The 25,499-nt window shown below is 41.4% G+C and overlaps 1 protein-coding gene across 2 annotated transcripts in view; it reads right to left on the bottom strand.

Moving 5' to 3' along the window:
* The window catches only part of pde4ba (phosphodiesterase 4B, cAMP-specific a), a 504,383-nt gene that overhangs the window by 358,967 nt on the left and 119,917 nt on the right, over positions 1–25,499 (bottom strand). For both annotated transcript variants that reach the window (XM_059647868.1, XM_048539254.2), the window contains one exon: positions 16,437–16,675. In XM_059647868.1, coding sequence (XP_059503851.1) covers positions 16,437–16,675 — 239 coding nt within the window. The remainder of the gene's footprint in view (positions 1–16,436; positions 16,676–25,499) is intronic.

The following is a 25,499-nucleotide window of genomic DNA, read 5'->3' as shown; positions in this document are numbered from 1 at the left end:
CCAATAAGTTGTGAATAACACTTTCATTCATATAGAAACACATGGCGCCAACACAATTCAGGTAAATGGACTGCTCTTCTCTACTAGAAAGCGGGTCATTCAATCTGCTGGTAAAATACATGTTTCCTCTGAAAAAGTGAACATTTCAATTAAAAAACAAAAACTGCCACAATATCCCCTTCAGTCTGATTTTGTCATACAAGCTAATGTGTGGAAGTCAACACTCATTCTAATTCCTACCAACTCATTAGCAAAAATTGAGTATAAGTTTAAATGTCTTCTTAGATAATTCCAGAAACAAAATATATTTATAACAGTAAAGTTGAAATATTGGAATAATGGTAATAATTTACATTAAGGAAAAAAAGACAACAAAATGAGGAAAGTGGGAGTAAATGGAAAGTGTTCTTCCTGTGAAGAATAAATTTGCAATTGCTTGTGCATACAGAGCTGTGGAATTGAAATACTATGGAATATGAGGAAACCCTCATCAAGATGAACACTACTCAGTGTGAGCTTCAACAGTGAGCTCTGCAATTTTTTTCCTATTTGTCTAGACTTTAGAATCTAAGGATGTTGATACCATCCAGGACAGAGCATCCCTCGAATGGCACCACATCTGCCAGCTTCAAAGTTCAACCCAAAACCACTGACACACAGTTTTGAATCCTCCCACATTTTGGCTGTGTCAATTTTCAGAATTTTTGTATTGGATTTCCCTCCATGAGCTCAGCTGACTTTCCTCACACAGTTCACCTAATAAATTATGCATCAGAACTTCACACCACACTACTAGCTGAATCATAAAATTATAGCGTTCAAATCACTTCCCTTTGCAAGAGCCTTCTGGTTCTGCAGGAGCCATGGCTGTGTACCAGTTCAAATGCTGCAAGCCGGGAATTGGCATTCAAAGTATGGTCCTTAATAGCTATAACTGAGGACATGGCCAAGAAAGATGAGTTGGCAATTCGGTTTGCAGACAGAGACCTGGTGATCAGGGTGAAGGGGGCTGTTTGCTTTTCACCCAACTGCAAAAAAAATCACTGCACCAGACACTGTCAGACTGGACAGAGACAGCCTTCTAGGGTTGAGGCAGTGCTTCTGGTGGGAAGAAATGCATGGCAATGTAGAAAGAAAGTCAATGACCCTCTACACTTCACAAGGGTAAGGGCAGGAACAAATTATTGCAGACACTGGAATCTGTACAGAAAACAACAAATGCTGGAGATCACAGCAGGTCAGACAGCATCCATGGAGAGAGAGCTAGCTAATGTTTCAAGCCTAGATGACTCTTCAGCAGAGCCTTCACCTTCTCTTCACTGCAAATACATTCCACCAAAGCTACGGTCCACCACTCTCACTGTTGCATGTTGTATCTTCACCCAATGGCTCTCACCCACCTCATCTTCCCAAATTAGTAAGCCTTCCTGCCCTTTTCTGGAGAAGTGTCCTGACCCAAAACATCAAATTTCCTGCTCCTCTGATGCTGCCTGGCCCGCTGTGCTCCTCCAGCTCCACACTGTGTTATCTCTGACTCCAACACTGGCAGTTCTTATTGTCTCTGAGCCTTCCTGTTCACTCACTTAGGTCATCTCACTTCCTTTCCAACTCCTGCATGGCCACCACCAGAACTTCCACATTTTCATCACACTCAATTCCTCCTTTTGCCAGGCTGGTGGTGATTTGCAAAAATCTCTGCTCCAACTGTATGCAATACTCTGTCATGTTATATCCCTCTTAAGGGAGGTGGTCGTGTAATAGGAAAGGTCATTGGGTCAGAAACTTGGGTTAGAGCTTAGGAGATGGCAGTTAAATCCCATCACAGCAGGTTAATGACTATTTAATGAGGATTAGTGATGTTGACCATGGAGCTATCATGGTCATTGTAATAAACAGGCTTGCAAGACAATTAAAAGTGGCCACAAAAGGGAATTAAATAGAAATACGGGAGAATGGGTGGTGCAGTGACTTAGTAGTTATCACTGCTGCTTCACAGCGCTAGGGACCCAGGTTCAATTTCAGTCTTGGGTGACTGTCTGTTTGGAGTTTGCACGATTTTTCTTTCATGGATTTCCTCTGGGTGCTCCAGTTTCTTCCCACAGTCCAAAGATGTGTAGGTTAGGTGGATTAACCATAAGAAATGCAGGGTTACAGGCGGCGCAGGTCTGGGTGAGATGCTGTTTGGAAGGTTGGTGTGGACTCAATGGTCTGAATGGCTTGCTTCCAAACTGTAGGGATTGTATAATTCTATGATATTTGGAATTATCCCTTCACTTGACTTGGATGAGGAGGTTGAAGAGGGGGTTAGTATGTTTGCTGATGACACAAAGGTTGGAGGTGTCGTTGATAGTATCGAGGGCTATTGCAGGCTACAGCGAGACATTGACAGTATGCAGAGCTGAGCTGAGAAATGGCAGATGGAGTTCAACCTGGATAAATGCGAAGTGATGCATTTTGGAAGGTCGAACTTAAATGCTGAGTATAGGATTAAAGGCAGGATTCTCGGCAGTGTGGAGGAACAGCAGGATCTTGGTATTCAAGTGCATAGCTCCCTCAAAGTTGCCACCCAGGTGGATAAGGTTGTTAAGACAGCATATGGTGTTTTGGCTTTCATTAACAGGGGGATCGAGTTTAAGAGCCACGAGGTTATGCTGCAGCTCTACAAAACACTGGTGAGGCCACAGTTGGAATATTGTGTCCAGTTCCGGTCACCCTATTATAGGAAAGATGTGGAGGCTTTGGAGAGGGTGCAAAGGAGGTTTACCAGGATGCTACCTGGACTGGAGGGCTTGTCTTACAAGGAGAGGTTGACTGAGCTCGGACTTTTCTCTCTGGAGAGAAGAAGGAAGAGAGGTGACCTGATTGAGGTGTACAAGGTAATGAGAGGCATGGATAGAGTCGATAGCCAGAGACTTTTCCCTAGGATAGGATTGAGTACCACGAGGGGTCATAGTTTTAAGGTGTTAGGAGGAAGGCATAGAGGAGACGTCAGAGGGAGGTTCTTCACCCAGAGAGTTGTGAGCGCATGGAATAGTTTACCAGTGGTAGTCCTGGAAGCAGTCATTAGTGACATTTAAGCGACTGCTGGACATGCACATGGACAGCAGTGAATTGAGGGGAATGTAGGTTAGGTTATTTTATTTTTGGATTAGGATTATTCCACAGCACAACATCGTGGGTCGAAGGGCCTGTACTGTGCTGTACTTTTCTATGTTCTATGTTCTATGTTCACGTTCCGTATCCATTGTGCATCCCAGTGTAATGGCTCCAATGCACATACTTGAGTTTCCACTTTCCCAACACAACAGGATCTGGAACCCAAGAAGAACCTTTGACATCCATTGCTCAAAATCCCAGCACTCACTTTGGAACACCACCCTAAAATAAACTGAACTACTTTGAGCCTACAAAGCTCTGAGCGTTATGGAGATGTGCTAAAAGGTGTGGAAGAGATAACCTGAGGTAACCTGAAACTGGCTATAATGATACAATCATGCTAGGGCTTGGTTGTTAGCTGAATTCTGTGGGTGGAGGGTACAGACGAGTTCTGCCAATTGGGTGTACCACCAGAATGCTGGTCAATACTGAGGCCAGATTATAGTGGCAAGCTGCATCCACCAGGTAACTTTTCAGTACTTCAAATTGGGAAATGGTATCGTCTGGTTTCACACCAGTACCCTGGGGATGGAGTCACAAACAACACAGCAAGATACAAATAGAACCTTTGTCACTTATGAGTGAAATTCTCATCTAGAAATTGAAACCAGAAACGGGGAATATCGGACACTTGTTTCTTGACATTGAGAATCTCATGATTTTCATTCTCAATGCAACTTCCCAAATTACCTGCCATTGCTCATGCTGCTCAAGGAAAATCCCACAGCTGACAGTGGTAGTACTGCGTACCATCAACACAAGATGCACCGCAAAAACTCACTAAGGCTCCTTTGACAGCACCTTGCAGACCTATGATGCCTATTACAAGTAGTATAAAGGAAGCAATTACATGGGAATACCACCAACAGCAAATTTCTCACTAAGCCACACACTGTACTGACTTGTGACTATATCACAGTTTCTTCACTCCTGTTGTATCAAATTCCTTGAATTCCCATGCTAATAGCAATGTCAGTATACATACACCACATGGAACGTAGCAGGTCTGTTCATGAAGGCTGCTAACCACCACTAAGGGCAATTAGGGATGTGCAATAAATGATAGCCTAGCCAGCAATGTCCAAATTCAACAGAGTTGAAACAATGATTTGTTGCATTTTCTTGAAGAAAACACAACAGACAGCACAATCATGAGTAAAAATTGCACTTTTACCTTTAACACACCAACTCAGATTGTCACCTTCCAAGCCCATGACCACTTCCGTCAAGCAGGACAAGGACAACAGATACATGAAAACAACACAACCTGCAAGCTCTCCTCCAAGCCACCCACCCACCACCCTGATGTGGAAACATACTGCCGATCCTTCACTGTCACTGGGTCAACATCCTGGAATTCCCTCCCTCAGGGCATTGTGGGTCAACTTACAGCATATGAACTGCAGCAGTTCAAGGAGGCAGTTCAGCACCACATTCTCAAGGGCAATAAATGCTAGCTAGCCAACAATACCCACATCTCATAAGTGAATAAATAAAAAGTTTCGGGAAATACAAATTGTATACAACACAAATTGCAAACTACACACACAAACCAATTGTGACAAAGCATGGGTAAAAAAAGAACTCTTTCACACAACAAATAGTTAGCGTATGGAATGCACGACCTAGAAATTTGGTACAGGCAGGTTCAATTGAGGCATGCAAGAAAGTTTTGGATGATTATTTGGATGGAAATAGCATGCAGGGATATAGGGATATAGGGAATGGGCAGGAAATTGGCTCTAAGTGATAGGACCAGTGCAGGCTTGATGTGTCAAGTGGCAATGATGGCGATCTTCAACATTTCTTAAGAATCTCACACCTACTGCAATCTCTTCTACAATTTGTTGTATTTCTCATTCTCTATGCCTGCACCCATTCTGAAACCTTTAACCATTTGTGTGATGGATGGGTAAATTGCCTATATAGTTTTAACACAAATATATTTTTTGTCTTCTAAAATTATGCCTCCTGGTGGCAATAGCATTTTGTTGCTGATAGTGAGGAATCCACGTTGCATTAAAGATGCACAATTGTGACCTGGCTGTGTAAACTGCACTCACATAGATCTTCAGAACTGAATAGCTTTGTCATCTGTCATATTCAGTTTTACCTACACTTCTTTAAAAAAGTCTATTTAATAACAGTGATATTTCACTGGATATTTCATCCATTCTAATACAATCATTGATTCTGGCCATTTAACAAGGAATGACCACACTTCAAAGATTGTGTCATCATCCCCAAATCTGAACCAGATGTAACTCTCAAATTCCTTAACATTGCTTCAATCTGCCAATGAAATGCAAATTGATTTGATGGGCTAAATGGTCTGTTTCTGTTCCGACATCTTAAGGTGTAATGAATGGTGTTACTGAATTGGTGGAGGTATGGTTACTGCATTTGCCAGTCACAGGAACTCAAATTTCTATAAAATTTTACTCGACCTAAACAAAGCAAAATTACTTATTTGGCCCACTTCACATGCAATATCAGCTGTTTTGTTGCTATGCAATTGCCCTAGATCTACAACGGCAAATATCCAACCTTGTTCCGGTTGAGGTTCAAGCTCAAGAAAATGTTGCTATTCCCTTTTTTTGTTGTTATTTCTGTGAACTCAATGAGCAAGTCAGCCTCCCCAACTCTGTTGAACCCATTTTTTAATGACAGTTAACTTGACCATTTTACTCCACAGCCTCTGGCTTTGGAAATGCACATGTTCCTGATGGTTCCACTGCTTCCACCTGACCTAGAGATTTCTGATCCAAGAGAACCTCCCTACCTCTCCTAAAAGCTCCCAGTTAAGACCAGATCCAATCCTTCTATCTAGAATTGCTTTTTAATTAGTAACACCATTCCATAAGCAACCCAGTCCAATAAAAGCCCATTCTGAAATTTGAGTTACTCACTTTCTCTAGGGCTTCATGAAATTGCCAAGCCACCACACCCATCACCACTGCCTCTCCCAATAGGTCGCCTGACCATTATTGGCCAAACTCCTAGAACTGACCGTGGTCTACGTCCTGGATTGAATTAGCAGGGCAGACCTGTCACAGCTCAGCCCTCCTTCTAAATGGGCATCTCTGCAACACTGCAACAGATGGGTCTGTAAAGCTGGATTGATTGTACTTGACCTGCAAGACAAACCATGGCCAAAACCTCAGACTGCAAGGATGCAGGTTAGGACCCTGGTTGGTCCAAGCACCTGACCAAGTCTGAAGAAACCTTTAGATTATAATCTGATAAATCCGTTCACTGACTGTGGCAGTGCACCTGAATGAGCGTATGCAGTGTGTTTGCCCCTTAAGATAATGGCACTTTTGGCAACAGCAATGTTGCTGTAGCATGACATGCCCATCTCTTTGACCATTCAGTGCTCCCCACTGTGACAAGCTGCCTGCCTCTCCCTCTCCATTCTACACTCCAGAGGACCAGTTCACCTGATACAACACAAAATAGCTTCCTGGCTCCAGTATTCAATATCTTTATTTATGAAGACCACGATCCTGTGTGCTTTATTAATTACTCTCTCAATATCTCCTGTCACTTTAAAAAAATTATGCACATGTACCCTGTCACTTGTCTGCCCATTCTACTAGCCCTCTTACGTTGTACTGATATCCTCAGGATTTATCAGACGTAAAATTAGATCCTATATATACACCACTGTGAAGAAATACCAGAAATGAGGTAATCAACTCCAACGGGCCCCAGAGTTTAAATACCAGATGGAAAAACACAGCAGTGCTTCATCAGAGGCTTCAGTGATGATTTTACCCAGCAGGATAATGAAACGTCTGTGAACTAACACACCAGCTCAGCAAGCAACCCAATCACAGTAATTTAGTTGCTGTATTGGAGTTGTTACAATCTGCATATGTACAGGTTAACACAGTTGGTCTCTGTGAAGTTCTTCATAACTACAGAGATGTAGTCATTGGTTAATATAGTTCTTATGCAGGGAAATTGACAATGATCATACTTGCAGGTTACTACACTCAATGCATTTACAAACTGGTGCAAACACTATATACAGCTCACTGTACATGCAGGTCATAACAGTTGTGCATGCAGGTAAATGGAGTGCACTGTAAATGGTTCCTAATACAATTGTTTTCTGTGTAGTTTAATGACTGATTCTACAGGATGAAGGAATAATTGGGCATGGATAACTGAAATCAAAGCCCACAGGAACTCGAAATAAAAAATTAGTATAACAACCTCTTTTGTACGAACAAAATCTGTCTCCATGACTATAATCTTGAAATTTCCTCTCATCTCAGCTGGTGTACTTCAGGATGTCATTTTAGACAAGGCATTAAAATAAAGCTTCTATTTCAGGCCACTGTTTATAATTAAGTAAAGTCTGGAATAGATTATTTTCATCTTCTGTAACAATTAACAATGTTCAGTATTATATTGTCTGAGTCAGAGTATAGTGGATTGGTTTCCTTTTTAAGAACAAGTCAGCAAATGGTGCATGGAAGATATCTCCCTACCCATTTCAAGGTTACAGGAGAATATCTATTTGCAGTACATGTTACATGCTTAAACCAAACACTTGCCATTTGATATGAAAGCATCTCCTTTGCCAAATCCTCAATTACTATATGATATCCTAAAATAAGTACAAAGTTGGTGAAACAACTATTCAATGCATCATCCTGAACCACATTTGGCCCCAGCATCATTTGTGATACGAAAACAAAATACTGAAAATACTAGAAATCTGCAATGCAAAACAGAAATTTCTGGAAGCGCTCAGCAGGTCTAGCAGCATCCATGGAAAAAGGAAGACAAAAATAACATTTTAGGTTTGTTGAAATGGCACAGTCTGTAAACTTGACTCCTTTCCTACTGCCTGTTTTAAATAATTTTTTCTCATTACTAAACAAATGCAACTTATCTGCATTTCTGAAGAGAAATGGCATTTTTTTTGCTAATAGTTGAAAGCAAAGTAAATTTAGTAGCAGGTTTCAGGTAATGTTATTGCTCAGAACAGGAATATTTTGATGCTGTACAACCAATTTAATAAGAAAAGACACATCAGGCACATTCCCTCCATTAGATGCAATCTTCCAGTCACCAGGCCTGAATGTGACACATTTAGAGTCCTGAAATTTCCTCCTTAACTTTCCTTTGTCCAAGGCCTAAGTGTAATATTACAATAATAAAGTAATGAGACTCCAGACTAATCGGAGTTCTCCTGCCTCCTTTAAAGTAGGCTGGTCCTTTTCTGGTGATGTATGACGTGTATTTGTTTGCTCCTTGCAGTGACATCTCCCATTTGCTTTACAGAACTTTGATGGGAGCCTGTACAGAATTGGTGAAAACCATGACATAGGTTCCTGGGTTAAGATCGCAATGGGCTGGGGACAGAAGGCTGATGTCTTGATCCAATCATTTATAGGTTACTAACCCTCATAGACCTTTTTCAATGGAAAATTAGATCCTTATTAATTGTTTAACAAAAAGATACATTAATTGCTGCCACCTATAGTCACTGCCTATCATTTCAGCACATATTTTAAACAGAAGTATACAAATAAACCTATGCAATGTCAGCGAGCATTCAAACAGCATTTACAAAAGAATGATCTCAAGATCTGTATCTCCGATATTTGTCAATTGCCCGACTACGTAGAATCATAACAATTTTATGACATGCAGTGAACTTTTTGTCTCTGAATCTGTGACCACTTTATAGTTTTGTCATTCATGTGCCAGTAAAGTATAATAATCAAATTAATGTACTATCACAAAAAAGAAAAAGTTTAAAAACTCATCATTGGTCGGCATTTCATGGGCCCATCTAATCAACAAAATAGTCTGTAAGCTTCTTTCTAAATTAAACAAACCAGTCTAATCTATCCATACTATTCTGGAAGTAAATTCTTGTGTATTCCTGAAACACGATCATTCATGTCTTACATGAAAGGCAATTACAATACCAATGATATGGCTCATTTTCTCTCTTGGCTTCATTTCTCTTGACAATTAAAAGAAGATATCAATAATTATTCAACGTTCTTTTAAGACACAGTGGGCAGTATTTTCCCACTTTAAATTAGTTTGGTATCAAGCATGTTGGACGGTGTCATATCCATCAATGCCCAGGTGAGTTATCTCACCTGATCAACAGCATTTCTCAGTCTGTGGTCTATGTAAGCATGTACTCCATGCATTACTCAGTAATTCGCCTGATGAGACCTTTTGGATTGAAAGAGTTTGGCAGCATATTTAAAGATCAGCTGGACACCACTTCAGACTCTGCAGCCTCTCAGCCTGAGATCACCAGTCCTACAACAGATGAAATGTCAGCAGAAAGCTTTCTTTTTGAGGGGTGGGGGTTTGCTATCACAGAAAGACATAGTATCCTGTTCCCAATGAACAGAATTAAGAGGCCATGGCATCATATCTGTAGAATCTGAGCGTGGATATCAGTTCAGGTTTAATGTTGATGGAGCCTATAAAAATGGCAGCAAACAGTACCAAGAAAATGTCAAATGGTCTCCTGCACTCTGCAAGGTAACTGTCACCATTGTCTATCTATTGCCTCAAAACGAGAGTCTAACTTCACCACTGCAATGCATCTCAAAGTCTTGCAGCCTGCAACACTTAGTATCATTCGAATGATGCCCACACAAAGGCTCATAATTAGTTCATCCTCCCAAGCTGCAAAACCTTCCTACCCTCTGCACTGCGTACTCACTCACTGGGGATGTCTCACCACCTAGCGTGGTTATGCATGCTCAGACTGTTGTTGCACTCATTCCCTTCACACTCAATCATTTTTGTCTCACTGCAGGGAAAAAAAAGGCCCATAACTGGGACTAGTACACTAAGATCAGCAGAGCTATGACTGAGATCAAGCTCCCAACACATTTGAGGAAAGGGCCATCAAGTTGGCTGGAAAGAACCATTCCTGCGGTAGGAAGAGGTCACAGCCTGAACCCCTCTACTTCTCCACCATCCTGAGGAGGAAGCCTGTGAAAGTTCAGAGGACACACCAGCAAGAAATTCATTTGAACTCTCCATGAGCATTAAGACTCTCATCTTGATGGTTACCCAAGTGAGAACAGTCTCGAGAACACAAACTGGTCAGTACATTAGTACACGTCCATAGCTTTGGGGAAAATAAATGCCCATGAACTTCGATATTCTCAAGGTTGCCACCAATCACACACTTGCTCAGCTCATGCTGATGTGTTTTTGCATAGGATCCTAAATGACATATACAATGCGCAGAGAAAGGCAGAGGAACATACAGAAGGTGTGCCAATGGCCCTCAATAGCTGGATTGAAAGAAATAGGAGTCTATGCATATTCTCATAAATGCATTAGCCCCAGCTTGCCAGAACCTAGTTACTTCCATGGAGCAGGTGGCTGCAACCTTTGAGGCCTAGGTCCATCAGGATTGTGTAATGCGCCAGATATGTACTCAAATCTACAGTGTATTGCTTCAGCCATTGTGCTCAGCATCAATAGTATGGCAAGAGGGGAACAAGGCACTGATCTCACCCTGGTTTCCTATTCTCAAGGGTGGTGCTAACAAGCATCTAAAGGAAGGAGAAAGTGGAGGTGATAGCCTTATGCAATGGTGGAATTTGAATCCAATATGAATCTGGAATTAAAAGTGATGATAATGACCGTGAAACCATTGTTGGCTTTTAGAAAAATCCATCTGGCTCACAATGTTCTTTTGAGAAGCAAACTGTTATCCTTACATTGTCTGGCCTCAAAGTGACTGCACACTCACATTGCATTCTTAACTGACCACCGTGCAATTAGAGATAGGCATTAAATGCTGATATAGCTAGTGATGCCTGCATTTCATGAACTAACTTAAAAAAAGTCAGAGGGGTGACTCAACAGCTTCTTCTGGGACAGTCCAAAAGTGCCCTGCTCTTCTGTCCACACGCCTCCCTGTGACTCTGAAAGATCCAGCAGCTCAGTCCAAGGAGTTTGAGCCTGCATCTGTGTAAGACACTTTCAGCAGACTGGGGTCCTCTAGACCCAAAGGACACCTGTACAATTCTTCAAAGTCAATAGGGCATACCAGGCAGCAGTCTCTCTCTGCCCTAGCTGCAGACACAGGGCCTGTACCAAAGCATAGTAGGAGGGAGTGAAAAGTAACAACATACTTTGACGGCATATCAGTTACACAGGTACAAGTTCTTCATTTTTGTAAATATATTTATACTCACACCGTTATAGTGCCTAAAGGAGCAAGTAAAGTGGACTGATGCAAAAATCATGCAGGATCATCATCAAGCAAAAGGAAGGACAGTACTGTAATCACCACACCTTGGTACTGCTCTGAATCAACAAAAAGGGTGAATTCAAATACCTGAGGACTAGATCTCCACATTGGGCATCATAGTCGAGTGCTATCAAAGAGCTGCAGTGATACCGAGGGTAATGAGATGGTCACTGTATCACTAGGAGACAGTAAGGACTGCAGAAGCTAGAGTTAGGGATAACACAATGTGGAGCCGGAGAAACACAGCAGGCCAGGCAACATCAGAGAAGCAGGAAAGTTGACATTTTGGGTCGATGTCTTTTTCTGAAGAAGGATCCCAATCCGAAACGTCAACTTTCCTGCTCCTCTGATGCTGCCTGGCCTGCTGTGTTCCTCCAGCTCCACATTATGTTGTCACTGTACCACAGCTGCTTTGGCACTTATGTTAGTCTAGCACTAGCTTTGGCAGAGACTGAAACATTTGCAGAGGGCAAGTATTAAAGCAATAGTGGAAAGAAAAACTAAGCATTTTATTGAATGTATCAACCAAATAGAAAAAAAAACAAGCCAATCCTTTAGGAATGTGTGCACCAGCAAGAAGAGGTTTTCCCACAAACAGGACGAATGAAACTATTATTTTTAATTTTGGAGTCTCAACCCTGCTCAGCCATTTTGGAAGTGAGTAGCTATATGGCTCTCTGGCCTCTCTAGCTCAGGCAACTGTTGCTTTGTCTTTGTGTCTTTGATGGTTCTTCTGACCAATCTCAGGTTCTTCATCCTCACCTTCTTCCATGCGGGTTTCCTCTCACTCCTGCAGTCCTCATCAAACAACGCATTCCCTTTGTTGTCTGAGATTACAGGGCACAGGACACCCTATGTGGATTATACTTTGTGGTGCCACCTAACTGGCCCAGATTTTGGAAGTTAATCTTCATGAGGCCAATGATCTGTTCTACAGTGGCCCTGACAGAAGTGTGGGTAGTGTTGTATCTCTTTATAGTGGCAGTCTGAAGATTTCTTCAAGCTGTCATCAGACTTTTTTTTTTCGGTTTCAGGGGCAGGTGGCAACAGGCACTCATGGCCCAACAACAACCCATGTACTGGCCAAGGACCTATGAAAAAAGATTGGTCTATGATGCATGTGTCATGGCAGTTCCTGATTACACAGTTCAATATCTGGCTGACATGATCACAAATGATTTGAACATTTAGTAGTGAATCCTTTACCATTTACAAACAAAGCTGATTGTTGGCAGGGTTTTCTAAGTAAGTACAATCCATTGTACGCTGAACCTGTGGAAAACCAGCAATGGCTGAGAATTTTAATATCCGAGTTGCTTCAAGGGAGGATGACATGGATCAGCGGGCCCTGGTGAATAATGCAACAGTGACCCACTGGATGTGCTTAATGGGTACAGGGCTGTAAAATGCCAAGGTTTACCCAGTTGGTCCCTGAAAAACCAAACTTCCAAAAACATTAAGGTAGCCTTTGCATTTGCATCAGCGACTCTAAGACATTGCATGTGATCAACGAAGAACCTAGTTCCTCACTTGCCCCATTGTTTTGCCATGGCTCTTCTGCTGATAGCTCCTGGTCATCTCTTTGTTTGTTTGAACACGTTTATGTAGCCACTCCAGAGCCCATGACTTTTGAGATTTCCATTCCCTTGCTGGCCCTACACACTCCCCATTTCAAGGTTAAAGTAACCATAACCTGCCATAAAAGAATCCAACAACTCCCTCCCCAAAACCTAGTGGTTTACTCCAATAAAACAACTAGATTCCATTCTACAATCTCCAATTGCACCCACCACCTCACCAGCTGAGTACAATGAGGGCGATACCGAGACTTGAGCTCCCTTCAGCCTCAAGAAAGACACAGGCTAAGCCCTAATATTCTCCAGATTATGGGCAACACACACCCAGATAGACTTTGCTGGACAGATCCAACTGACCAAAACCTAACCCCACTAATCTGCTACCTCACCAGAAAAAACTGTTGCCTAAGCCTGCCTATGAACATACAAACAGATATTTTGACATCCATGTTGCTGTTGCTCAGTTGTGTGAATGAAGGGCCTAAGGAAACATTATGCCCAGTAACCACGTAGGCACCTACTGTCATTGAAGCAATTCAATCTCAAGTAAAGAGAAAGATGATAGCTGGCACAGTCACGTACTTAGCTACAGTGGAGACTGAAAACCCAAGTTTTTGCTGTTCAGTTTTTCAAGCATCAAGTTTCTCAATTGGCTGCAGTTAATTGGCAAGGGGAAGCTAATACTGCATGTTGGGTAATTAATATAATACAAATACGTGAATTTAGGCTTCTCACCATTTCAGGAGAGAGAATTTAATTGCAACAGTTTTGTTCAATGGCAAGAATATGATTTTTGGCCTCTTGCCCAATTAATTCATCACGCTTGCCATTATTCTTGCCACATCAAGGAGGGGAAAATCACACAGTGAACCAAAAAAAGCAACAGAAATCTGCATCTCTGAGAAATGGTCAGGTAGAAAATCTAGGAATTTATTATTACATTTTCAATATAAAAATTGAAAAGAAAAGGGAGGAAGAAGCGTTACAACTACTACAGAAAAATAGATAAAATTTCAGTTCAAAAGGAGGCGTCATCTTGGTTTGGCTATGATGGCCCATTCGTCAATTTGTGATTATCCGCTGTCAAGGCTTACACATGAATAGGCACTTAACTGAAATATGAAAGAGGAACTTTTATGTGGAGTTATGCTCCAGCAGGGTCAATCCTAAAAGAAAATCAAAGAAGGGAAAGCTGATGAAAAAATTTCAGGAACAATTTTTGGCTTTGTGTCCATTGTTGAGCACTAAATCAGCACCAGCTTTCCTGGAATGCAGAGGCCATAAATCAAGTTGCTAATTTAAACTACAAAATGAGCCCCTGTTTCTTAATAATGTTGTCTGAAAAAACAAGTTAGGAAACAGCTTTCCAATTGTCCCAGATAGAACTACACATACCATTGTATATTTCCTTACACTGCAATGATTGATTTAGAAGATGAATAGCATGTCTACATTTTTCATGTCTAGTTGCTATGGGAAATGTTACTGGTGTGGAGGCATTCTCTAAGTTGGGGTAAAGTGTGTGATTAAGGGAATGTTCTACTCTATAGTTAGCATTGACTGATGACACTGGGTGCCTCAAACAGGAAGGTCCTGTCCCAAAGTATGAATTCCAAACTTTGAGAAGCTCAAAATATTCACAGGAAAAAAACACACCACAGTTTTTGAACGTTTATGCCATATTATAAATGAATCAACATCAAAAGGATTAACAATAAAGTTGTATCTAATTATCACAGGATAACAATGAAGTAAATGCACTGCTCTTATTAGCTTCCCCTGTGAAGGCCTAATCATGTTTCCAATTACAGTACGTCAACAACAGCTGTTTGCTTTTATTATTTGTGCCTGAACGGCAACACATAATGGACTGTATTACAGGGAATGTCACAGAGTAAACACAGGATTTTCATTGCATTATTACCCAATTCTTTGAACAATCAGATTTAGAAGGTAAGTAAATTGCTGCATCTTTAAAATTTGTCAGGTTGCAGCCTCAATAAATTTTACAATAGGTGGGACAATCAGTTTCAAATGCAGATGCTTCAGCTTAAATGAACATAGCTGCACTTAATTGCAAAGTGCAATGCTGAACTCTGAAATAGTTGTATGCAGTTATATAGCAATTGCCTTCAAAGCACCACCTTTATTTAAGCTGACATTAGGACGAAAGTCATAGAAATTGTTTTGAACATTGGAGGAGATGTAGATAATCAGTTATGACCTGGAATAACAGCAAAAAATTCAAGGAGCTGAATGATCTATTTCTCCTGCTTTGTTTCTATTTCAGTCGAAAGTTATCTTGACCAATTAAACAGGTGAACTAAAGCATGTTAGACGTGAATCCCTATAATTGTAAGGTTACACACTTTGGAATAAGTATCTTTTAGACATGCAAAATTCAGTATGACCACTGGAGGGAGCAAATACATTCATATAAAAACAGTTCTGAAAATAAATGGCAGGTCAATGACAAATGTTCTTTCATATTTTATGATTTCAGGTGTTGGTGATTTGTAAAGGATTTGCAGAATTCTGTTTTATTTCACATATTTAGCATTAGCAGTGTTATTTTTCTTCCTAAATTAAGTCACAAATACCTCTTCCTTTCGTCTGTGCAATTTGTAGTAACAACATAACATTAAATAAAATACTTAGTTTTGCATTAAGAAAAAGATATTTTCCCCTATTTCAACAGTCATAGTGCTGTTGGTAGGAGAGGGCAACATTAAAAGAAAATTCTGCTTCATGTCCACAAAAAGAAAGCCGGAATTTTTTTCAGTGTCATTCCAAAAGGTAATAGGGAATGTTTCACCCCAATGCTTATTAGTTAAAGTCAAAGCTTTGGAGATTCGAGGTTAACATTATGAGTGGCCAAAAAACTAGTTTAAAGATGGGAAACAATACCAAGAGGAATTATTTTAAATTGAGATGAGGGGTTTGGGAGGAGAAGAAGAGAACGCATTGATTACATATTGCTGGAAAAGGTCAAAATTTCACTGTGAATCAATAACTGCAAAAAAGCAATTTTTGCATATCCAGACTGTTTTGATTAATCTAAGCGGAGCTTCTATTGATAGGTTCAGATGATATCCGGCACCACGAACACACATCAAGCATATCGAGAGATAGAACACATAATGCTCACTGGATTGCCAGTTTGATGCCAGTAGCAATGGGATGATGAGGGTGGTTATGTCAGTGGATAACAATACAATGCTTACAAGTCTGTAGTGCTCCCAACTCAGCCTGTGGGCTTGGCATGGTGGCAGACTATAATTAAGCTTAGATTCCTTTTCATGATGTTAGTCATAATTTGTGAACACTTCTGCCTCTGTGGCCAGGTCAGGCAAAGTTATTTTCACTGTTGTATACACAAATCTAAACAAACACAGTATAGTGAAATTCCACAAGCTAAAAGAAATGGATTACGGCCTTACCAATCTTGGTCCACAGGTGTAATAGCTATTTTTGGGGGTGCTCGCAATGGTAAAGTGGTAGGCCTTGGTATGCTATCTCTTTCTGGAGTCCTTGCTCTTTCCCCCTGCCTCCAAGCCAATGGCGGCAATTGAAGATTACCAGAAAACCGTCTCCTTCCCCTTCGTAAATCCACTCCGATTATGGTTCCAGAAGAAGTGTAAGATTTGCTAAGACCATACTCTGGGGAATCTTTGCCATTCTAAAAAAAAATAAAAAACATTTTTAAAAATACATAGCACACAAAAAGGATCATGTTTAATTTATGAAAGCACTCTTCTTTAATTTCATGCTGAACAGCTATTAATATTGATGCAGAGATAACAAAGTGTCGAGCTGGATGAACACAGCAGGCCAAGCAGCATCAAAGGAGCAGGAAGGCTGGCATTTCAGGCACAGACCCTTCTTCAGAAATTTCTGAAGAAGGGTCTTGACCGGAAAGGTCAGCCTTCCTGCTCCGCTGATGCTGCTTGGCCTGCTGTGTTCATCCAGCTCTACATTTTGTTATCTCAGATTCTCCAGCATCTGCAGTTCCTACTATCTCATTAATATTGATACCATGTTTTTATTGCATTTTCTCACAATCATGTGACAGTATTATTGGAAGTGTCATTAAACCAAAACATCAAATTTCACAAAAATATACAAACTTCAATAGCCACAATTATACAGAAATCCTTAGAGTCCACCTATTAAACTTAGTGCAACAGACTTCACTGTTTGTACTATCCATCTCGGCTCCCTCCAATTTGATGCACTCCATGTGATATGAAGAAACAGTACTAGGCACTGGATACTACAAAGACTATGGGACCCAATAACATTCTGATAACAGTACAAAAGATTTAAATTTCAGATCTAGCTGAGTTTCTAGCAAAGCTGTTCCAGTACAGTTACAGCATGAGCACTGACTTTGCAGTCTGGAAAATTGCCCGGGTATGTCCTATCTACAAAAAGTAGAACAAATCTAACCTGGCCAAGTATCACTGATTAGTCCGTCAATAATCAGCAAGATTGTGGAAAGTGTTGTTGAGGGTGCTATCAAGTCGTGCTCATTAGACAATACTCTCTTCGACCCTCTTACGCCGGACTGAAGATATCAAAGTTTGAATACACGTATGAACAGGTTTAAGAACAGCTTCTTCCTTGCTGTTATCAGACTTTGGAAAAGACTTCTCAAATGTTAACAAAAATATAAGTGGCTGGAAAAGCTCAGCAGGTCTGGCAGCATCTGTGAAGAAAAAGTGAGTTCTGAGGAAGGGTCACTGGACCCGAAACATTAACTCTGATTCTTTTCTTCACAGGTGTCGCCAGACTTACTGAGCTTTTCCAGAAACCTCTGTTTTTGTTTCTTATTTACACCATCCACAGTTCTTTCGGTTTCTCAAACATTAATGTTGATCTCTCTCTCTGGACCTGATCTGTGGCAGTAACACTGTATTCTACACTCTGTTCTCCTACCCTGATGTGCTTTGTATGGCGCAATCTGCCTGCATAGCAGACGAAACAACACTTTTCCCTGTATCTCGGTACATGAGACAATAATAAAACAAACTCAAACCTAAAACAATAACCTGCTCACTGATATTCAGTTGATGTTCTCTCAGGTCCACTCAGCTCCTGGCCTCAGAGCACACTTGATCCAAACTTGGACAAAAGAGATAAACTCAAAAAGGAAGAGTCAGGTCAACTAACCTTGATAGCAAAGCAGCATTTGACCGAATATGGTTTCAAACAACCCTAATAAATGCAGAGTAAATGAGAATTAGAAAAAAAAATACTGCTGCTTAGAATCATACCAAGCATAAAAGGAAGAGTATTGCAGCTGCCAGAAGTCAATTAAATCAGTCATAAGACATCACTGCATGAATTCCTCAGGGTACTTTCTTAAGAAGCTGAAAATGGTTGGGCCTGTTTAACTAAGCTCTGTAGCTCAGGCTGTCATTGGAGTTGTTGGTTGATTCAATGAGCTGACTGGTTTTCCTGCAAACATTTCGTCTCCCTTCTAGGTCACATCTTCAGTGCCGTCTAACCTCTGTTGAGGCGCCATTGTTCTGTCCCACTCTGTCATGATGAGTAATGCTGGTTCTAGTTTTGTACCCCATGGTGGGAAGTCCATATAAATTCAGAGTGGGACAGAACAACAGTACTTCAATGGAGGCCAAACTGCACTGAAGACATCAGCTGGAAGGGAGATGAAATATTTGCACAAAAACCAGTCAGCTCATCAAACCAGCCAATAACTCCATTTCAGTTGCTTCATCAAAGACCTTCCCTCTATCAAAAGATCAAAGGTGGGAAAGTTCACTGATAACCGGCAATGTTCAACATCCTTTGTGAACCCTCAAATAACAAAGCAGTCGTGTCCAAGTGAAGCAAAACCTGGACACCACGTCCAAACTCGGACAATCTGTGACAAATGACATTTCAGCCAAAAGTGTCTGACAATGACCATGTCAAACAAGAGAGAATCTAATCATTACCCCTTAAGATTCAATGGTATTATCATCACTGGATCCTCCGCAAATCAATATGCCAGAGATCACCATTGATCAGAAACTGAACTGAAGCAATCATATAAATACTGAGGCTGCAATAACAGTTCTCAGGTAAGGGATTAACAAACAAGTAACTCGACACCTGACTGTTTACAGCTTGTTCACAATGTACAATGCATAAATCAACAGTTGGATTTGTACAGTTCAAACAATAATTAAGAAGCTTGACATCATCCAGTATAAAGTAGCCACTTGATTGGCACAACATCTAATACTTTAAACATTCACTCAGTCCACCAATGATGCACAGTAGCAAAGACTATGTACCATTTAGGGGTGACCTAGTGGTATTATTACTGGACTATTAATCCAGAGATCCAGGTAGTGTTCTGGGGACCTGGGTTTGAATGTCCCCACAGCATATGGTGGAATTTGAATTCAACAAGTACCTGGAATTAAGTCAAGTGATGACCATGAATCTACTGCCAATTGTCGATTGTCAGAAAAACCCCATCTGGTTCACTAATGTCCTTTAGGAAAGGAAACTGCCATCCTTACTTACATGTGGCTCTAGACCCACAGCAATGTGGTTGACTCATAACTGCCCACTGGGCAATTAGGGATGGGCAACAAATGCTGGCCTGGCCAGCAACATCCTCAACCCATGAATGTATGATAAAGAAAATTTATAAGGCATACTGCAACAACCTAACAAAGCTCTTTAGACAGCATTTACAAGCTGCAAGGGCAACAGAAGCAGATACATTAGAACATCACCACCTGCAAGTTTCCCTCCAAGTCCTAATTTAACAATAGTATTGTTCCTTCAAAAGATTAAAATTTTGGAACTCCCTTCAAATCAGCACTGTAGGTGAATCTACAACACATGGAGTGTATCTGTCCAGGAAGGCAGCTAAGACCATAAGACATAGGAGTGGAAATAAGGCCATTCGGCACATCAAGTCCACTCTGCCATTTAAATCATGGCTGATGGGCATTTCAACTCCACTTCTCTGCACTCTCCCCGTAGCCCTTGATTCCTTCTGAGATCAAGAATTTGTCGATCTCTGCCTTGAAGGTATCCAATGTCCCGGCCTCCACTGCACTCCATGGCAATGAATTCCACAAGCCCACCACTCTCTGGCTGAAGAAATGTTGTCTCATTTCAGTTTTAAATTGATCCCCTCTAATTTTAAGGCTGTGCCCACGGGTCCTAGTCACCCCGCCTAATGGAAACAACTTCCTAGCGTCCACCCCTTCTAAACCATACATTATCTTGTAAGTTTCTATTAGATCTCCCCTCAACCTTCTGAACTCTAACGAGTACAATCCCAGGATCCTTAGCCGTTCATCATACGTTAAACCAACCATTCCAGGGATCATCCGTGTGAATCTCCGCTGGACACGCTCCAGGGCTGGCTAACAAACACAATCTGAACGACAATAAAGGAATGATCAATAAATGCTAGCCTAGGCAGCAGGGCCCACATCTGTGAACATACATATTATATTTTCCTGTTACTTTATTTCAGCTACATTAATTGAAATAACTTTATACTGATGGCACACTATCAATTCCTTAAACTAACTGTGCTAAATTGCCTTAATCAAAAATATAACCTGTTATATTAAAATAATGTTAAGCTTTACTCAAACAGCTATTGATTACATGGTGGAGTAGAAGTCCCAGGGACTAACAAAATCATAACTCGCTTTGCATGAAGTTAATCCTTTCCAACCATACAATGACTGGATCCACTATGGATGATCTTCGTATCCACACATAATTAAACAAGTATTTTTTAATGAAGTTAGGAAAATTTCCAGAAAACGTGGAAAAAGTTTAAAGTTAGAGACAATATATTTCGAACAAATGGGAGAATTGAAAAATTATGTTTTTAATAATGCACAGGAAAATATAAGATAACAGCTTGGCAATTATGATAGGAGCTCCACGCTGCTTGCCTTATTAATGAGTAAAGCTGAACATACAACACCACCTGGACCTGTGAAACTAAATTTAGAAAGCCACAAATTTCTGTCACAGGCATCCTGCTACTCCTCAGGGTCTATTATTGAAATATTTTCAAAAGAAGCAATACAGTGGATGATTAGATATGTGACCTTATTTGTGTCAAAGACTGATGAAAAAATTCAGTCTTCCTTAATAAGGAAGGAGTGGATTTAAATATCACTTCAAACAAACTCTTTGCTCTTGAAAATCTATTTTTACAAATACTATATCATTATTTCCTCAGAAGAAATTACTCCAGATTGTAGCCAAACATTAGAAAGTTTGTATTTCTCAATATAAATGCCTGCTTTAATCCCATACACTTATCCCAATTGTTACTTCGCTTTCGAGGCAATGATTTTACAGTAATTTATGTTGTCTATTTTGTTGGCATGCGAATTCTTACCTCTGTCTGGTTAAACAGTCTTCCTACTGTGTAGCCATGTTCACAGGCCCAACAGATCACCTGTAGAAGCTAAAGAATTCAAACTGAGATCGGAATTTGAAGTTCCACATGCGAGGGCCTGCTGAAACACTTTTCTTGATGTGAAGAGTGACTCTGTTCTACTACCACTGATCCAGTTCGATATGCATCAGACATGTTTGTTTTGAATCAAAATCATCATTTTAGAACCACATTTCTAGAACACTTAACAGGATGGTGTACGTTACTATTCCTTTTGCAGCTATGGCTTAACTAATCCATAAACAGCTTGAAAATAAAGTTCCCCAGATTAGCCAATTTTAAGGTTTTGACTTAGCTAAAACCAGCAGTTTCAATCAGAACAGGTAGTACAAGTTGCCTCAAGGAAGAGAAATCAGGTTTACTCCTAAAACTATCTTTAATCTTTAGGTCATCATCTCTTCACCTCCAAGATGCCTGCCCCTTTGATGACATTTAGAAAGACGAAGTAAAGTTCAACTTTTCTTCTGCTTGATTGGATTCTTCCCACTAAAAGATGCTATGCCCCTATCAAACTTCTGTACTACCCATTTAGAGGAGTAAAAATCATTGTCAACTTACAATGCATTCATTGCTTTGGAAGCTCTTGCTAAACCAGTGATTCACATGATGTTATTTCATACATGGTGAAAGACTTAGCAAACTAGTTATCAGTGTAAACATCCTTGCAATTATATTTTTGAATAAGTGAATCATCTTTATCAGGGCTTTTATATCTTTAAAACCTTTCCTAAGACTTGCACCTCTGAGCATGTTACTTGCATCCAACAACGGTCATAGTTATTCATTTTGAGATAAATAATTGGAGTTCTACTTTAATTGATGACCACGTAACTCCATCAGCAACTCAATTTTTTCCAAAGCTTAGTGACATGTCAACTACTTTCACACCAAATAGCTCCGACAATAATGTGCATTTATTACACTGAAGGTGGCCATTTGAAACACTTCACTTCCAAGACAGCAGGAATATATTGAGAAGCTGCCCCAATCTGACTTTCCATCGTGGTGGCCTACCTGATGTTGGCCAAGAGATCATTCCCCAGAGTCATAGTGCTGTACAGCATGGAAACAGACCCTTCTGTCTAACTTGTCCATGCCAATCAGATATCTTAAATTAATCTAAACATTCCCTACACAGATGGCCTAAAAGCTCTCCGCTTCTTCCTTTCCTGCAGGCCCAATCAGTTCGCCTCCACCAACACCCTAATCTGCTTAACAGAACTTGTCCTTACCAATAACACCCTTCTCCTATAACTCCTCCCCCTTCCTACAGATGAAGGAAGTGGCCATGGGAACCCACATAGGGCCAAGCCTCTTCGTAGGATACGTGGAACAGTCCCTCTTCCGCAGCTACACTGGCCCCAACCCCCACCACTTCCTCCTCTGCTACATTGATGTCAGTATTGGCACTGCCTCGTTTGAGTTTGAACAGTTCATCAACCTTACTAACACCTTTCATCCCAACCTCAAGTTCACCTGGACCATCTCCGATAACTCTCTCTCCTTCCTGTACCATCTCTGGTGACAGTCTCAAAACCCATGTCTATTTCAAGCCCATCAACTCCCACAGCTACCTGGACTACACCTCCTCTCACCCACCCTCCTGCAAGAATGCAATCCCATACTCCTAATTCTTCTGCCTCCGCCGCATCTGCTCCCAAGATGGGCCATTCCACTCCCACACATCCCAGAATTTCCACCTATTTCAAGGACGGTAACATTCCCTCTCCGGTGATCAAAAATGCCCTCAGCCACATTTCCTGCACTTCTGCCCTCAAATCCCCTCCACCCCACAAAAACAAAGACAGAATCCTCCTTGTCCTCACATATTACCCCACTAACCTCTGTATCTAACATATCATTCTCCGCCACCTGCAATCTGACCCCACAATCAAAGAGATACTTCCCTCCCCACCCGTACCTGCCTTTTGTAGGGACCGCTGTCTCCACAACTCCCGCGTCTGCTCCAAAGATTGGACTGGACCCACCACATCTGACGCCTTTCCCTGCAACATCAGGAAGTGCTACACCTGCCCCTATACCTCCTCACTCACCTTCATTCAAAGCCCAAAACAAAGCCTTCATATCAGGCAGGGGATCACCTGACATCTGCCAACTTGGTCTACTGTGTCCCCTGCTCCCGATGTGGCCTCGTCTACATCCGTGAGACCAAGCGTAGATTCAGAGACTGTTTCGTAGAGCATCTATGCTCTGCACGCGACAAGCAACAACAACTTTCAGACGCGAATCATTTCAACGGCCTCTCCAACTCTCTGGGTGACATGTCCATCCTGGGCCTCTTCCAGTGTCACAATGACACCACCCGTAAACTGGAGGGGCAACATCTCATATTCTGCCTCAGGAGACTACAAGCCTGATGGCTTAAACATGGAATTCACCAGTTTTAAAATCTCCCCAGCCCTGGCCTCATCCCAGGTCCAAGCCTCCCTCTGATCCCCGCCTCCTTGACCTGACACAACCTGTCCATATCATCTCCCACCTACCTGCCCCATCCATCCTGATGACCAATCCCTACCACTCCCTACCTGCACTCACCATCTCACCTACATTCCCCAGCCCAACCCCTCCCCCTGTCTCACAAGGGTCTAGGCCCGAAACGTCAGCTTTTGTGCTCCTGAGATACTGCTTGGCCTGCTGTGTTCATCCAGCTCCACACTTTGTTACCCTCCCTCTGTCTATTTATTTCTGACCTCCCTGCCCCGTCCCCATTTCTGAAGAAGGGTCCCGACCAGAAATGTCAACTTTCCTGCTCCTCTGATGCTGCCAGGCCTACTGTGTTCCTCCAGTTCCACACTGTGTTGTCTCTGACACCAGAATCTGCAGTTTTTGCTATCTCCTAAATTAATCTAGTTCCATTTTCCAGAATTTGGCCCATATTACTCTAAACCTTCTTATTCATATAACAATCTCTATGCCTTTTAAATGTTGCAATTGTACCAGCCTCCACCACTTCCTGTGGCAGCTCATTCCGTACACACATCACCCTCTGTTTGAAAATGTTGTCCCTTAGGTCTCTTTTAAATCTTTCCCCTTTCACCTTGAGCCTACGCCCTCAAATTTTGGAGTCTCCTACCCTGGAGAAAAGACCTTGACTATTCACTCCATCCATACCAATCATGATTTTATAAACTTCCACAAGGTCACCCCTCAGCCTCCGATGCTCCAGGGAAAATAGCCCCAGCATATACAATGTTTCCTACAGATCAAACCCTTAAACCCTGGCCACATCTTTGTAAATATTCTCTGAATCCTTTCAAATTTCATAACATCCTTCTTATAGCAAGGAGACCAGAATTGAACACAGTATTTCAAAAGTGGCCTAACCAATGTCCTGCACAACCTCAACATGATGTCCCAACTCCTATACTCAATGCACCGACCAATAAACATAATGGGTACAAAAAGCCTTCTTCTGTCATGTCCATCTGTGACTCCATTTTCAAGGAACTATGAACCTGCATTCCAAGGTCTCTTTGCTCAGCAATACTCCCCAGGACCTTACCATTAAGTGTATAATTCTTGCCCTGATTTGCCCTACCAAAATGTAGCATCTCACTTTTATCTAGATTAAACTCCATCGCCACTCCCCAGCTGATCTGATCAGGGTCCCGTTGTATTCTTCACTGTCCACTACACCATCAATTTTGGTGTGATCTGCAAATTTACCAACTATACTTCCTGCGTTCACATCCAAATCATTTATGTAAACGACAAAAAGCAGTGGACCCAGCACCAACCCTTGTGGCACTCCACTATCTCATGTCCCCTTTCTGCCCTCCTGATTTCCCTCCTAAGTATACTTTTCCTGCCCTTATACTCCTCTTGGGCTTCACTCAATCCCTGCTGTCTATACCTGACATATGTTTCGTTCACTCTCTTGACCAGAACCTCAATTTCTCTAGTCATCCAGCATTCCCTACATTTACCAGCCTTGCCCTTCAACCTACCAGGGACATACTGTCCCTGGACTCTCATTAACTCATTTTTGAAGGCTTCTCACTTTCCAGCCATCCCTTTATCTGCAAAT

Source organism: Stegostoma tigrinum, chromosome 8 (genome assembly GCF_030684315.1).
Source record: "Stegostoma tigrinum isolate sSteTig4 chromosome 8, sSteTig4.hap1, whole genome shotgun sequence".
NCBI classification, from domain to species: Eukaryota; Metazoa; Chordata; class Chondrichthyes; order Orectolobiformes; family Stegostomatidae; genus Stegostoma; species Stegostoma tigrinum.
Note: the sequence above shows the minus strand (reverse complement) of the source record. Positions and strands in the feature narration are given on the sequence as shown.